General features: G+C 47.8%; 1 protein-coding gene across 4 annotated transcripts in view; it reads left to right on the top strand.

Moving 5' to 3' along the window:
- The window catches only part of ZNF516 (zinc finger protein 516), an 82,548-nt gene that overhangs the window by 29,437 nt on the left and 36,481 nt on the right, over nucleotides 1-16,630 (top strand). For all 4 annotated transcript variants that reach the window (XR_011472170.1, XM_070420475.1, XM_070420477.1 and 1 more), the window contains exon 2: nucleotides 4,129-6,023. Coding sequence is in view for 3 of the 4 variants with exons in the window: in XM_070420475.1 (XP_070276576.1) it covers nucleotides 4,304-6,023 (1,720 nt within the window). In the remaining variant the exon portion in view is untranslated. The remainder of the gene's footprint in view (nucleotides 1-4,128; nucleotides 6,024-16,630) is intronic.

Below are 16,630 nucleotides of genomic sequence, written 5' to 3'. Positions count from 1 at the left end.
AGACTTGGTCCTTGTGTTGAAACCGTTTGTGAAGCTGTGGGCCCAGGTGTTACTGGAGAGTGTTTCTGTGCTCGCTTCCTAAGCTCTTAGTTTGCCCTTTTGAATTGATCAAATCAAATATTGTCATTGCCAGTGACAATGTATCTTCGGGTACTGAATTGACATTTCATTCATTTATTCTACAATTATTAACTAATTATAATACCTGGAACATTTACTGTGTGTTAAACACTCTACCTTGCTTGCATTAATTTAAACCTCACAAAATACTAAAATATGGATACCATGACCATCATTTTCATTTAAAGATGAAGAAATGGGTTGGGGAGCAGAGAGGTTAAGACACTTGTTCAAGGTCACACAGTTGATCCAAGTGAGTGGCAGAATGGGATTCCAGCTCAGTGTGTCTGACCTTGAAGCTCAAGGTCGAGACCTTCTTTCCCAGCACTGTGAGGCCCACTGTGTGATTGGTTCTGTGCTAGGGTATGGGATTTAGTGGGGAGAAAGCTCGATATTTTGTGGGCCTGCCCTCACAAAATATATTGTCTAACATACGAGTGTGTGAGGGATTAAAGAAGTGGGAATAGTAATGTGTCCAGATGTGTGTTGAGATAGGGCTGGACCCTGCAGAGTGCTCGGCAGGGCCACTCCAGGGGCCTGACTCAGTCTCATGCTAAAGGGGCTCAAGCGAGGCTCCTGAGAAGGTCAGTGATTGATGTGTGGCAGGGCCCAGAGGTACTGTGAGTGTGTGTTCTGCTGGGGTGTGGGCAGGACGCGAGGTCATGAACTGGGGGGCCGGGGGACATGTGTCCTCGGTGCAGGATACAGCCCTTTAAGCCCAGGTGGGGAGTGTGGCCTCATCTGAAGGGTGTGAACACCTGTGCAGGTTGCGGTTTCAGGCTGTCCAGACGTGCATTCTGGAACTGCAGTTTTGGCTGAGATGAGAGGGGGTGTGGATTCAAGGCTGAATTGGAGATACAGCGAACAGGATGAACATTATTATGGGATGCTGGGAGACAGAGGTTAGGGCTGGGGAAGACCTCAAGTGTTTGGGGTTGGGTCCTTGGGACTGGGCAGTCCTTCTCACCCCTAAACTTTAGCTGAAACCATCTATTCCTAGATTCCCCTGGACTCCCCTGAGAGGACCAGCCAGGCTTTGCCAATGCAGGGGTCATCACTTCCCTCCCTACCCTTCCGGAAACTTCCACTTGCCAGCTGGGGCACCGCCAGTATCCTTTTTCCCCACTGTATGTCCTTTCTGACTTTTGGGTTCCTCGAAGCTAAGCCTGTTTCTTAGTCACCGTTGGTTGTTAAATTCCCAGACGTCACCTGTCGCACAGTAGGCCCTCAGGGATTGTGATGAACCCTGTTGTTCAGTGTGAGGCTGCAGGCAGCCCTGGGCCTCAGGTCCTGTGGGGATCAGACGTTGATAGAGGCTGCGTAGGGTTCTTTATAGGCCCTCTGGCTACGTTACAGTGCTTCTCCCTGTGGTGTGTGTCTCAGGTCTTAGCTTTTCGGGACTAGCTCTCACAGGAGTTCCTAGGACAGGTGTGGGAAGCAGTCCCCGTGCAGTGGGTCACCTGGGCGTGCTGCTGCAGGAAGTGACCTCTCTGGGCTGAGGCTGAAGAAGCAGTTCCCAGGGTCCTCACTTACAGAAGGGTTTGTTTTAGTTGAAACAGTTACCCACAGATTAAATTTACCTACGTTAAGTGTTAGCAGTCTTGGGAAAGTCTCTTTATTTCAGTTGTGCTCTGCAGTCCAAGAAGGTAAGTCTCCGAGGTAGGGCGGCAGCCTGACACACGCACGCAGACCTGCCGCTGCCTTTCTTTGTGCGCTCACATGCTGATTTCTTAAACAGGTTATTTTCATGACTTTTATGTTCTGTCCCCCTACCCCTCCCCATGCCCATTAGAATGCATTCTTATGTTATGAACACACGTTTTTAGTTTCTTTAGTAAACATTTTAATTTTTTCAATTTTTATAAATATTAAATTAACTTTTTCAAAATAAAATCTATTTTGAAAATTACATAAGGCATTTTCAAAAAGTAGCTTCCAACTCTTTATTCATCTCTAGAGAAACACACACACACACACACACACACACGAACATCCATTGGAAATCTATTTTAAAACCCTAATCAGCAAGCCATTTTTATGCCTAAACAATGAAATTACAGTCTCATCTGGCAAGTTCCCAGTGACAGCCTTGGGAAGAGTGTGTCAGACAGTAACAACAGAACTCTGATTCCTTATGGGCAAAGTATGTGGTCAGCGGGGCTGTGCTCTGTGCTTTGCGCATGTCTGTGGTGACTTGTCACATGTCAGCCAGGACACATGGACGTGCATTGGCGCTCTCTACCCCCACCCCTCCTCGTAGTGTCTGTGTTACCTGAAGGTTTGGGAGTGCGAATCACTCCCGACAGGAGCCACGGTAAATGGGGAGAGAGCATTTGAGACCCCTCCTCCCCCGGCTCCCAGAGGCTGAGGGGCTTATAAAAATAGGACAGCAAAGCCCTTAGTGCCAGGAGGGCTGATAACGTCCCCATAACCCTGTCACTGGGATGGCTGCCCCGGGCCCATGTTTAAGTGCAAAGTTCCGAGGACAGTGTTCTTGTTCTTTTTTGGAAAAGAAAGGATGACTGTGTCTTAAATGGCAATTTTTTGCTGACAACTAAAAGAATGGTCACAGAGGTCTGTTGATTTGGCCACTGAAGCAAGCCAGTGGCAGAGAATTACGTTTTAACTGATTGCTAAAAGGTTTGCAGAAAACATCATCAGTGGACTGTGTGCATCGGGAGGGGCTGCTGCGTGGGCCTCCTTCAATGCAGGAGGAGAACCAGCCCTGTTCCAGGGGAGCAGGTGGGCCCTCCGTCCCTAGCTAACCTGTCAGAACTCTGTCCTGAAAGATGCGGTATCTCCCACGTGCATTCTAATTGGCGCATTATTTGTTTGCATTCTGCTTATCACAAGTCAGAAGGAAATTCTTGTTTTTATGGCACATGGTTGCTTTTCAGTGTGGACTGTCTTGGGCCCATTTGGTGGTGTACAGGTGTTTGGTTGGGTTTCCCACAGTGTAGAGGCTTGCCCACTGTGCGCCTTGGATTGTGCTGGACACGCCTAGGTGCCTGGAGGAGCGGCTCAGACCAGGGCCTGTCCGTCATTCTCTGGAAGGCAGATGAGCATGAAGGTGACAGTGATGATACATCTGCTGTCACCAGGGAGAGGTGGACCTGGCCTCCCCGGGAGGGCACTGTGGGGTCTGACTGTGGAGAAGTGGGGATGCCGCCTAACCTCCTGTAAGTCAGCAGGGTTTTCCGCACCTAGGAATCAGCCCTGTGGCCAGAGTTTTGGGTGGTTTTGGGGATACAGCGGGGGTAGGAGTGCAGGGGAAAAAGGATAGGACCAGGATGGCAAGAACTTTGTAAGGTGGGCCGAAGAGTTTGGGCTTTAAGAGGCGGCAAGGACCGAATGTTGCTCTGGAAATGCTCTTGTGGTCACACACACCAGGGGTGGTATCCGTGGGGTAGCCCGCGTCGGCCACCCAGTCCTGGGGTAGTTGGTTCAGGGCACAGACCTTGAAGCAGCTGAGGGTTCCCTTTCTGCACTGCATTGCTTCTCTTTTACTATATCATCCAAGTTCTTAACTGAAGACTCCTTTCCTTACCGTCTGCACACCTTTGTAGGTGCTGTTCACAGCTGCACGGCCCAGCAGGAGCTCTGCCTCTGATCTTTGCCATCGTTCCCCCCTCATTTCACTTTGCTCCTTATTCCCACGCTCTGCTCTTTTATAGCTGTGTCTTACGCCCACAAACTCTCACCAGTCTTTTCTTAAAGATTTTATATCTTTCTGATAAAAATTATTTTAGTGCATAATCATTTACATTGGTTTGTTTTAATTATTTAACACAATCATTATCAATAATTAATTGCTTGATTGTTGATCTTTGAAAGGAAAGTAGCTGCTTATACATCTGTTTGAATTTTTGTTGGTGCCTCATTTCTTTCATTTGGATTGGATTGATGTTTTTAAGGAGGACCATGTGGGTCCATTGGTGGATGTGACTGGGTCTGTGTTCCCCTGCACACCTCCTTCCTAAGCTCTTCTCTGTGTCTTTTCTGTTCCAGGTGCTCGCTGCCCTCCACCATGTGCTCCAGGTAGGACATGCACATTGTGGTGGCAGGCGCGTCTGCAGCTGGGAAGCAGGAGGCTCCTCTGAACATGGAGAGATAAGACCTTGTCCTGCAAGCCTGCCTGACAGAGAGCCCTGCCACCCTGGCTGAGCTTGCCCGTGTCCTTGAGATGGATCGTCACCAGGAGGCCGAGATGGAGCTGCGCAGGGGCCCCGAGGTGGCCGGGGATAAGGCCCTGAGCCACAGCTGCTGCATTTGTGGCAAAAGCTTTCCCTTCCAGAGCTCCCTATCGCAGCACATGCGCAAGCACACGGGCGAGAAGCCCTACAAGTGCCCCTACTGTGACCACAGGGCTTCCCAGAAGGGCAACCTCAAGATCCACATTCGCAGCCACCGCACGGGGACTTTGATCCAGGGCCACGAGCCTGAGGCCGGCGAGACGCGTGTGTCCGAGGGCCTGGACGGCTGCACCAGCCCCACGAAAAGCACTTCGGCCTGCAACAGGATCCTGAATGGCGCCACGCAGCTGGACAACAGCAAGATCCTGCTGAGGAGCAGCAGGAAGGAGGCGGAGGGGGCCGCATGCTCTGGGGAGGATGGCGGGGCAGTGGCTCAGTGCTCCTTCTGCAAGAGCAAGTTCGAGCGCAAGAAGGACCTGGAGCGTCACGTGCACCGGGCACACAAACCCTTTAAGTGCCGGCTGTGCAGCTACGTGACGCTGAGGGAGGAGTCCCTGCTGAGCCACATCGAGAAGGACCACATCACCGCACAGGTGCCCAGTGGGGAGGCCTGCGTGGTGAACGGCAAGCCGGAGCTGCCGCCTGGGGAGTTCCCGTGCGAGGTGTGCGGCCAGGCCTTTAGCCAGACCTGGTTCCTGAAGGCGCACATGAAGAAGCACAGGGGCTCCTTCGACCACGGCTGCCACATCTGTGGCCGGAGGTTCAAAGAGCCGTGGTTCCTGAAAAACCACATGAAGGCGCATGGCCCCAAGGCGGGGAGCAAGAACAGGCCCAAGAGCGAGCTGGACCCCATCGCCACCATCAACAACGTGGTGCAGGAGGAGGCGATCGTGGCCGGCCTGGCCCTCTATGAAGTCTGCACCAAGTGCGGGAACCTGTTTACAAACCTGGACAGCTTGAATGCCCACAATGCAGTCCACCGCAGGGTGGAGGCAGGCAGAACTCGGGCCCTGAGCGGGGAGGGCGAACTCGGCCCTGCGGACTCCCAGCAGCTCTTCCTCCAGTGCCTGAACTTGTGCCCCGTTGGAACCGGTGCACCAGTTCACGGACAGACCGGGCAGCGGGTGGCCGAGCTGGACCCGGTCAACAGCTACCAGGCCTGGCAGCTGGCCACCAGGGGCAAGGTGGTCGAGCCGGCCGAGTACCTCAAGTACGGGACGTGGGACGAGGCGCTGGCTGGGGATGTGGCCTTTGACAAGGAGCGGCGCGAGTACATCCTGGTGAGCCAGGAGAAGCGCAAGCGTGAGCTGGAGCCTGGTGCGCAGGGCCCCCCACGAAAGAGGTCAGGCACACCAGGGGACCTTGCACCCGGGTCCCTGGACCCTAGGCCTGCCTCACGCCCCAGCCGCCGGGCTACCACCCCAGCCGGCCAAGGCAAGTCCTCCGAGTGCTTTGAGTGCGGCAAGATCTTCCGCACCTACCACCAGATGGTGCTGCACTCTCGGGTGCACCGCCGTGCCCGCAGGGACCAGGAGGGCGCAGGGGACCGCGCACCCCGCGCCCGCTGCGGCTCACTCAGTGAGGGCGATTCGGTCTCACAGCCCAGCAGCCCTGGATCGGCCTGCGCAGCCACTGACTCCCCAGGCTCTGGCCTGGCAGAGGAGGGTGCTGATGAGAGCGGAGAGGAGGGTGCTGCAGACCCTGCACCAGGTGAGTGGATGCGCCTGTGCTGCCAGGTTTTCCCATGCCCAGGTAGTCTCATCTCAGGTAGTCCTGCACCCAGGTGGCCCAGGCCCAGTATTCCTGGCTCAGGTAACCCCATACCCATGTGATCTGCACCAGGTGGCCCCTTGCCCAGGTGACCCCATCCCAGGTATCTCTGAGCCCAGATATGCCTGGCCCAGTGTTTTATACCCAGATAGCCCTGTGCCCCAATAGTTCTTCCCAAGGTATTCCTGAACCCAGGAGGTCCAGGCCTCGTAGGCATGTAGCCAGGTGGCTCAGGCTCAGGTAGTTCAGGAGCCCAGATAGACTTGATGCTCAAGTACCCATGTCAATGTGTTTGGGGTTTAGATAGCTCTGAACCCAGGTGTCCCAGGCCCAGCAGCCCCAAAGCCAGGTAGTTCAATGTCCTGCACCAAAAAACCCTGTGCCCAGGTAGCCCTTTACCAGGCACCTCATGCCCAGGTAGTCTGGGCTCAGGTAGGCCAGCAGGGTGTCCCTGAACTCTGGCCGATGGTGCAGATGCAGGTGCCTGGTGCTCCCCTTCTGACTCCTTTTTGCTCATTGCCCATATGTGTTTGCATAAATGAACACCTTTGACCGCTGAGTTGATAGTCTCTCTGGGACCTCAGTCATTTGACAGACCACAAGTGGCAGGCTACTCAGGGAGCGTGCTCTTTTCCCCCTGTGCAGTCCCACACCAAGTTCGCTTACCACAGTGTGCATATGGGTGCAAGCACACAGGAGCAGGCACAGAAGGCCCACCCGTGGGTGCACACACATGCACGCACACACATGTTCCGCCGTGCCTCTTCTCCCCTGCACCAGGCAGCCAAGTAAAAGAGTAACTTCAAATCAGTTTACAGTTATAATTAATCTCCCTGGATTCAGGTAACCTTATGGGTTCAGAGGCAGCTAATTGGCAAGGGTTACTTTCCAAATAGCAGCTATGTAAACATTTAAAGATGCTTGGCTAACTTTGTTTTCATCATTTTCCTACTTTTTATAAATCTTAAAAGTTTTGATACTTTCTTCATTATTTGTGTTTTGGGAAATTTTTACAAGTTCCAGAACTTGCCACTTTCTAAAGATAGCCAGGAATGTTTTTTTCCTTCTCCCTGAAAACTGGTTAATGGATGTTGCCTTTACCTGAAAGGTCAGGGATGATGGAAACCCGGTTGCTTCCGCAGGGCTATTTATGTTTTGTAAGGGAGGAAAACACCATTTATAAGTGTATATACAGGTAAGTGGGTAATAATACATTATGCATTGACCCACATTTCCCACTCTCTGCTTAGTCATTAGCCCTTGGAAGGAGCAGGAGAATACATTGTTCTCTGAAAATGCGTTGCTTGTTTCCTGAGATTTTTTTTTTAATTCTTCTATCAGTTACACACACACACACACACACACACACACACACACAAAACACACAAAACAATAGAAAACTGGTGAACCCAATTGTGACCCCTGGGTGGCATTTTAATTTGTGGTGTTCCCTTTTTAAAATTTTTACAACTAGAAGTTTTACTTGGTCACATTCTAATAATAATACTATGACTACTTTTTTGGAGCATGGGTAAAATATTAGGCTAGACCTAAATCTTATTTATTTTTTACTTTGAAGACAGATATTTTGAATGCATGGAAAGCTTTTAGGCCTGATCCTCACCTGTTATGATAGCAGTCAAATAATTAATCATAAGCTAATTCTGTAGTGCTTTTAGGAGCAAGATGTTGGAAAGGTCAAATTATTTTCACTATTAGAAATGATTCTTTTTCTCTGGTTCACTAAATTTTAAAGATTATCATTTGCTTCTTATTAAGATGATATATATTTTCTCTGTTCATAATCTATTTTTTGAGACATTTGATTCTATAATGAGGTTATAGATGGTAGTTGAATTTAACATGTTGACAGTAGAATGAACAGAATATGGTAGCTTATTGAGAGCTTGAAAAAAAATAAATTTATGGCATAACAGAGGCATAAAATGTTGAAGAACAGTGCGGGTCTGCATGTAACCCCAGAGGACAGTATCTCTCCTCCTAAAACCACCAACTTTTCAATCCTGGTGTCCTTTGATGGTTGAGTATAGCATTAAATCGCTGATTTGTGGATGCCCTTAAGGAGAGAGATGTGTGCTATGTGGACTTAATACCAAACCCTCTCACTTGGAGAGTTTGGCTCAGGCCTCTGAAGGAGCTACTCTGAAAAAGGAGATGGGTATTTTGGATTCTCTATTATGATCTGTAGTTTGTGTTTGTTTTTTTTCTAAAAAAAATGCAAATAACTTTGGGAAATGCTCTTCTTTCCTGTTACTAAAAGATCACTTAGATTTTAAAACATCTCAGTAACTTTAAATTCTCATAGAACTCTGATGGGACGGCTGGTTAAGATTGTTAGAGCAACCACGGAGAAATGGAGAGCCAAGATCACAGTGGTCTTCATAGGAGCGAGCCTGGTCAGTGGGGGCAACAGAGTTGACATCGACGTTCTGATCTTTGCGAGCCTTCCAGTAATCCCCATGGTGCATTGTGCCATGCTTTTACCCAGAGATTTTTTTTTTGACATCCAGGAATGGATTGGAATATTGCCTTTGCATCTGGGGCTAATTTGCTCTATTAGAGTGATTAAAAGAAACATATTTTTCCATGAGATAGTCCCCATCTGTTGAGTGTTGCTGCCTAGACCTTCTGAGAGCTCCCATTGTCACATTGCTTTTGTGTTCACTTAAGACTGGTCCCAGCAGTTCTCATCACTAAGTTCTAATAAGAAGAGCAAAGTTGGGAATGAGGTTCAGTAACATAAAACATGTTATTGAACTAGATTGAAATACTCCATTGAGAAAGTGGCCGGGCCCAGGTAGAAAGTATACTTTTGGAGTTCACACAAATTAATTCTGTTCAAGAGGAGCATTTGCGAAGGCATATAATTTAAGTTTATAAAAATCAACATTTTCAAACAGAGCAGAGTCAGGTTCTTAGCGGTCATTGCTGGGGACAGTGACTATTCCATCAGGCCCAGAAAGCATGGGGATGGATGATTTAGGGACGATGGAAGGCCACCTCACACGGAACCTGTGCTTTTAGATAGAGTTGGTGCCATGGTGAGGAGCACCTTCCAATGGCCCTGCCTGGTGCTGGGGGTGGCCATCATAGGTGTTGAACCTATATCAATGCAAAACTCCCAAGAGCCTGTCTCTACGATTTAGTTGCCTATCGTTTCTGCTAAAACTTATTATTCTAACCTCTCCTATCCCATCAAATTCATACTCTATTGAGTTCGCCTCTGTATATATCTTTTTATAATCACCGTTACTTAATTGATAGTAAACCCCCAAGTTTTAGATGACATCGTGTGACTGTTTTCGGCTGAACAAGATGCCAAGCTAGATGGCTCAATAGAACTAGGGCCACAGTATCAAATGCAGTTGGAGCAATGAAGGAGATAGTTTCAGAAATAGACAGTATGTCAAGGGAAGGAAAGATAATTAAAGGGAGAAATGAGGTTACTGCATTTTCCTATTTCTCTGCCAGCTGCCTCCCTCCAGGCTACACTCCTGCACCATCTTAACTGAAAGAAGATCCAGTCTTTGGTTATAAAATGTTAGCTGAGTACATGCTCTGTGACTGGCCACTTCTCCCCAATTGTGCGCTGGCCTGTGGGGAGGACCAGGGTGGGTCATGCAGCCAGCACAGAGGTTGAACAGCTACTGTTGTTTATCTCTGTGTAGCGTGGACAGTCACCAGAACAGCTTAGGGGACATGTTTCTGTATGTCCGCTCATTGTAAGAGGATTTAGAATGAATCTAGCTAAAAGTAACAGTGTTCATGGTTTCACACTTCCCTGAAAACCAAGGGACTGATTTTGTTGGGAATAGATGAAGTAAGAGTAGAAAACCTTCATATTTAATTCTTATTCATTATCAAATGCAGAGAAGTTTAAGAAAAACACTCAGATGTACTTGATTGTGGAGTGCAGAATGCCCGGTGGCTTAGTCGGCATCTTAGCAACCAGAAATGGCTCTCTGTCAGCATCGTAAGCACACAGGCCCGGTGACGACTGTTTATGTGGCGCTGCCATAGCCTGGATGCTCTGAATTACCGAGGAAAATTGAGTTATGATGGGAACAGTGTGCTTCACTGTATCCCGATTCTCCAATGCTGATCATCTATGCATGGCATGCAATCTAGTATTTGCTTGAACAGAACACCATGTTCCCTGCCGTTCCAGAATGAATTTATTATTCTGTGAAAGACATCAGACTCCAGAGATTATGCTTTGGGATTTTTCTCCCTGTCACCAGGAGGCACATATGGGATGTGCGCACTCAGAACTGTAAAACAAACACCATGCAAACATTTTGGTGTGTGAGCAAAATTCAAACACTTCATTTATTTTTTTTCTCTCTCTTGTAATTTTTGTTGTTGTTAATCCTCACGCAAGGATATTTTTTCCATTGATTTTTAGAGAGAGTGGGAGGGAGAGGGAGAGACAGAGAGAAACATTGATATGAGAGAGACACATCCATTCTTTGCCTCCCATATGTGCCCTTACTGGGCCTGGGGATTGAGTCTGCAACTGAAGTATGTGCCCTTGACCGGAATCGAACCTGCGACCCTCCAGTTCACTGAGCTCTAACCACTGAGCACCGGCTAGGGCTCTTGTAATTTTTTTGACACAATATAGTAGAATCATAGAATACTTAATCTGGGAGATGCAAACTCCAAGATGTTTGTTATGCCCCTCCCATTTTACCAGTGAGGAAACTGAGGCACAGGAAAAACCTTATAATTTGCTCAAAACCAAGTGGTGTATTTATTCCCAAAGGACAGTGTGGTTGGCGGAAGGCAGGTGAGCTTGGATGCCTAGATTGTAATTCCTTTTTTTTTTTTTTTTTGCAGTGAGACTTCAGTAAGTTCTTCAGCCCTGTGAGTGTCCAGTTGCCATGGTGACAGTGTGGGGGCCATGGCGCTCATTGAGGGGGTTGTTGTTAACGTGTTCCTTTGTGTGCCTGGCATCCTGGGCATCCAGTAGGCACTCTTTCTGACACTAGAGTTAGAACCAGAACAGGTCCACAGGGTCCAATTCCCGGCCTGAGAAAGGGCTCCTGTCCCCATTTGTCACTGGAGGGTAGAGGCATATGGTCACAGGCTGGCCCAGCTCTGTCCAGGGTCCAGATCCCGTTTGCTCTCATGCTATCCATGGGCAGGATGGGATGGAGGCAGCTCAGCTTGTTCTGCAAAAGCTGGTCTTCTGTGTGGTGAGTACTGGTGTCATCCTGTCCCAGGAGGCTGCTTGTGGGAAACTCCGAGTGGCCATTCTCTAAAGGTGAAATTAATGGTTTTCCTGGATTCCAGTAAAAACACGTGTGCTGTGTTGACAGAGCCTTATTTGATGTGACAACGTCCCTGCCTTTGCTCACATACAGAATTCCTTTGTGTTCGTCTCCATGCCCTGCTAGACTTCGTTTTCCCCTGTGTGCAGTATGGCTGATGGGGCCGTGATTTTAGCTCCTTCCCTGAGTGTCACCTGTAAGTGTCATCTTTGCTATTATGTATGGAGAGAAGCACTTGACCTTCTCCAGTTCGGACTTGAACTTGTTACTCCTGACAATGAAACATCAGATTTGTGGATTTTATCCATCAATAGTGAATAGAAAGAGCTGAGTTTGGGTCTTTCACCCCAGTCCCAAGAGGAGTGACCTTACCCGCGAAGGGGCAGATTGCGCCAGGTTAGGGGGTGTCTGCAGAGCGAGTTGCTCTGATCTCGCTTTTGATCCATGGGCTGCATACCATCGGGTGTGAGGGGGGTTGAGAGTCAGCCCTGGAGGAAGAAGAGACCCTGCAGCGGATGTGGGCTCACATCTGGTCAATGCAGCTGGGGCCCCTCCCGGTGCATTGCCCCTAAGATGATGCCTTGTCTCAGAGCTGTTCTGGGTGGACACATGTCACTCTCACCCGTATTCCCACCACTGCCTTGTCTGTGATTCTGTCTGTTCCTCTGTACCTGGGATGTGGCACATCTGGCTGCATCTGCTTCAGGCCATGCCAGTATTGTTGAAGCCCAGACACTGTCATGTTGCAAGAGAGAGTTCTGGCTCCTTACGGGGGCCCTTCTAGGACCTCAGCTGGGGCCCTGGTACCCCTCCCATCTCCCCTGCGGCACCTTCACTGTCCCCCAATATCCTCTCTGGAATGCTCCACTTGCCCTTCGTGTGACCTGAGCATCCTGTCACCATGGCACACATACTGGACACACCTCCCGCCGTCTTGGCCTATCCCTTCCTCTGCCTTGTCATCCTAGAGCAGTGGTCGGCAAACTGCGGCTCGCGAGCCACATGTGGCTCTTCGGCCCCTTGAGTGTGGCTCTTCCACAAAATACCACGTGCGGGCACGCATGTACAGTGCGATTGAAACTTCGTGGCCCATGCGCAGAAGTCGGTTTTTGGAAAGGAGATAGACGAAACAAGTATAGAAGATGAGTGTGGATGGGAGAGTTGGAAGGGGTCGACCTCAGCGAACGTACCTCAATCAGATTGAGGACGTTTTTAGCAAAGGCCAGCTTAGGAGTACCCTAATTAAGTTAATAACAATGTACATACCTATATAGTTTAAGTTAAAAAAATTTGGCTCTCAAAAGAAATTTAAATCGTTGTACTGTTGATATTTGGCTCTGTTGACTAATGAGTTTGCCAACCATTGCCCTAGAGCCTGCACTTGTGGCTTCCAGATAGCGGCCCTCTCTGTTCCTGGGACATGTATGTCTGTTGCAGTTTTTGGGCATTTATCTTGTGCCATGTCACCAGGGGGCCCTCGGACTGTCCTCTCCAGAGGGAGACCTTCTGTGCAGTGGGGAGAAATTGCAGAGACCCTTCCAGCCCCTGGCCCAGGTGACCTGTGGCCCGGAACTGAATTCTCAGGCTGCTGGGAAAACAGGCCCCCCTGTCCCTGCCAGGGCTGAGCCCACTGCGAGTGTGAGTACAGGGTCTAGGTCCAGGAACTCGGAAGGAAACCCGCCCCACCTCTCTCGAGTTGGAATGCCCACCCACAAGCCTGGTGTTCTGGGGTCAGAGGCTCTCTGCTCAGTGGGCTGCTGTTTCATTTGCATCTACCTTGGCCTGCTTGCTCCTAGGGGGTGCACTGAATTATTTAGTAAGTTTAGACTCTTCAAGCACTTAGGTTTTATTAGCTGAGTGTTTTTGTTGTGTATGCATCTCTGGCACATGTTTTAAATTTTTCACTTGGAAGTCTAGGGTTATTTTCTTTTTTGGTTCTTAATGTCCTGTGTGCTGGACAGAATCTGAGGCCAGTTTTCTCATGAAACCTCTGTAGGCTATCACTGGAGCCAGTATTTGCATACAATTTGCATAAGCTCTGCATGTTAAAAGTGATTGTGGTTTTAGATTCAGATTTTGCTAGCAGTAAAAAGGCAAGAGGTGTATTCTTCTCTGGGTTAAAAATTAAAAGGCCAGACTTCCACTGCTGCCAGATTCTGTGTGCATGGTCAGCACAGTGGTGTCCAGTATCCTGGTGTATTCACACAGGCAGCCTTTGATTTGAGGGAAGTATTCTCACAGATTAGTAAGACATTTGGGCTGACTGCTAGCTGCCAAATATGTTCCCGTAAAAATGTGCAGATCAGAGTATTACTCATGTTCTTTCTTCTGACTGCAGAATAATGACTTTCAGCACGGTGAACAAACAGCATTCCAAATGTACTAGGAGTACTGTTTTCATCTAAAAATGCAGTTGGCTATTGAAATGTATAATTTGAAACAATAATTCAGCGGGACCCTCCGATGCCTTGACCATCCTCTAGAAAATTCCCTGAGTGCCTGACTCTCATATCGGAAACCTGCTGGAGAATGGTGCCTCCTTAATCGTTACCCAGTCCAGCGACCGAGTCTAAGGTTAGCATTATTGGAGCAATTCATTCACTGGACTGACTGTTGGAGAACATCGTGTTTGATTCCTAAATGATGGTCAGGTTTCCAACGTGATGTCTAGTTACTGTGGTTCCCTTGATTTAAAACTCGCCTGTATTATTATTACTGGTTAAGAAATGATTACTGCATGATTCATGAGATAGGATTTATACAGACTATTTTGGTATTAGACTAGCGGTGGGGTAGATTGAAAATTTCTAAGAAATGTTCCTGGGCACTGTTTTTTTTTTTTTTTTTTTAAGAAATGATGATGTTTGGTAGGGCAGAGCAGAGCTATGGAGATTGGAAACAAGGCACAAACCCCTAAAACCTTCTCGACTGACAGAGCAGGATCAGCAATATCCCCAAAATGCAGTTAAATATGTCATCTGAAGATGACTTGCAAAGTTCTTGAATGCCGGGGTGAGGGACTCCGTCACAGAGTTCTGACTTGGGAATTTTGGAGGCTGAACTGGAAGCTTCTGCACAGGTTGTGCTGCACCAGGAGGAAGAGCCTGCAGTTTCCACGGTGATAGCCCACACACCACCGAGAATCAGATTCCTGAGATTGTTTAGGAGCCCCAGTGACGAAAGGGCATGTGCTCGAAAGTTAGGAAGAGAGAAGATCGCCCAGGCTGGACTGCCTTTCCCATTCTGGGTCAGAATTCCATGATTTTTTTTTTTCTAAAGTTAAAGATCTTTCTCTTAGAACTTAAAGATCTGCTCTTTGGGGAGGAGGGTGTATTGCTGTAGATGTTTGTCGTTTTCAGAGCTGTGCCACACCCCTGTGAGCTAGCTGTGCACGGCTGCAGTGGAGATGAGGGCCTGGTCTTTTCCTTCCTGCCGTCTGTCCCAAGGCCAGAGACAGAATCTCAGACCGAGGCCCCTGGACCCAGGAGCACCAGGAAGGGTCACCTGGAGTTGCCATTGTCATCCTCACAGCCCTGTGCCCTGTCACTTCTCAGTTCCTTTGTTTGACATAATTCATTTATTTTAGTTGAGAACAAGTTATAGAGTTGCCTGATTTAGTAAATAACAGTACAGGATTCCTGTCAAATGAGTAAACAATGAGTCCTGTTTCTTTTTTTATTTTTTATTTACTTAATTAATTTATTTTTTACATTTTATTTTTTAATTTTGTTGGGGTGATATTACTCAGCATGAACATATAGGTTTCATGTGTGGATTACTAATTTACAGAATCTGTATGTAGGACCATGTGCCCACCACCCAAAGTCAAATCTCCTGTCACCTCATATTAGGACCCCTTTCTTCCCCCACCCTCCCTCCCTCTGGCAACCACCATACTGCTGTTTGTGTTCATAAGTTTCAGTTTTATATTCCACATATGAGTTAAATCATATAGTTCTTAGCTTTTTCTGCTTGACCTATTTCACTTCGCATAATGTTCTCAAGGTCCATCCATGTTGTTGTAAATGACGCTATTTCATCCTTTCTTATGGCCGTGTAGTACTCCATTGTGTATATGTACCACATCTTCTTTATCTAGCCTTCTATCGTTGGGCACTTTGGCTGTTCCCAACTACTCTTGGCCACCGTGAATAATGCTGCAATGAACATAGGGGTGCGTATATCTTTGTGTATAAATAATACAAGTATGTCTCGTAATATTTGAGACATACTTATGCCCCCAAAATTATTTGTCATGCTTCTAAAATTCAGATCACCTGGCTATCCTATATTTTCTCAGGGAAGTGTCTCCACAGTTAGGCCTCTGCGGGAAGCTTATGTCACTTCAGGCACGTGGAAGTGTCTGGTCTTGTTGCCTGTCTATGGTTGGATGATTATAGCCTGTTGAGCAATGCTTGGTGTGTTTACTGCTTACAGGAGATTCTGGTTCTCTCACACTGTGAGCGTTACAAGAACAATTAGCTGAGGAAGAAAAGGAGGAACTTTTGGTGGAGTTTCTCTTTTTCTAGTTTTATTTGCTAAAACTTGAAGTCCATATATAGACTCTGTTGAGGGTCAGTGCTGTGGAAAAAGATTCAGAAGAATAAAAAACTACCTTTAGTTTGGTTGCTCGATTAAAAAATAACTCAGCGTTTTTTAACAGTTGTACACAGTGTATCAGGGTGGTGTGAGATATTTGAGTGCTCTGTACAGCACCGAGGACCTTGACCTTGAAGTTTCCTTTCAGTCTCTGAAGTGGGTCCTGGAGGATGATGCTATAGGGATGGCCTCCCGGACACAGAGATGACAGTCACTGGAGAGGAAAGGCCTGTCTTTTTCAAAATGTTTTAGGAAGTGTTAATGAGTAACTTAAACTTGGTAAATGAACACAATTATTGTGTTAACTTTGATGCTTAAAATAACTACATGCCATCATTTCAGCTGATACAGATTTTATTTTTTATTTTTTTTATTTTTTTATTTTATTTTTTTTAAAATATATTCCATTGATTTCTTACAGAGAGGAAGGGAGAGGGATAGAGAGCCAGAAACATCAATGAGAGAGAAACATTGATCAGCTGCCTCCTGCACGCCCCCCACTGGGGATGTGCCCGCAACCAAGGTACATGCCCCTGACCGGAATCGAACCCGGGACTCTTGAGTCCGAAGGCCGACGCTCTATCCACTGAGCCAAACCGGTTCTGGCCAGATTTTATTTTTTAATATTTTACTTTCCAACTACAGTTGACATTC

This window comes from Myotis yumanensis, unplaced genomic scaffold (genome assembly GCF_028538775.1).
Source record: "Myotis yumanensis isolate MYYU_CA2020_CCGP unplaced genomic scaffold, mMyoYum1.0.hap1 SCAF_7, whole genome shotgun sequence".
Taxonomy (NCBI): Eukaryota; Metazoa; Chordata; class Mammalia; order Chiroptera; family Vespertilionidae; genus Myotis; species Myotis yumanensis.
This window is presented reverse-complemented; position numbering and strand designations above follow the sequence as displayed.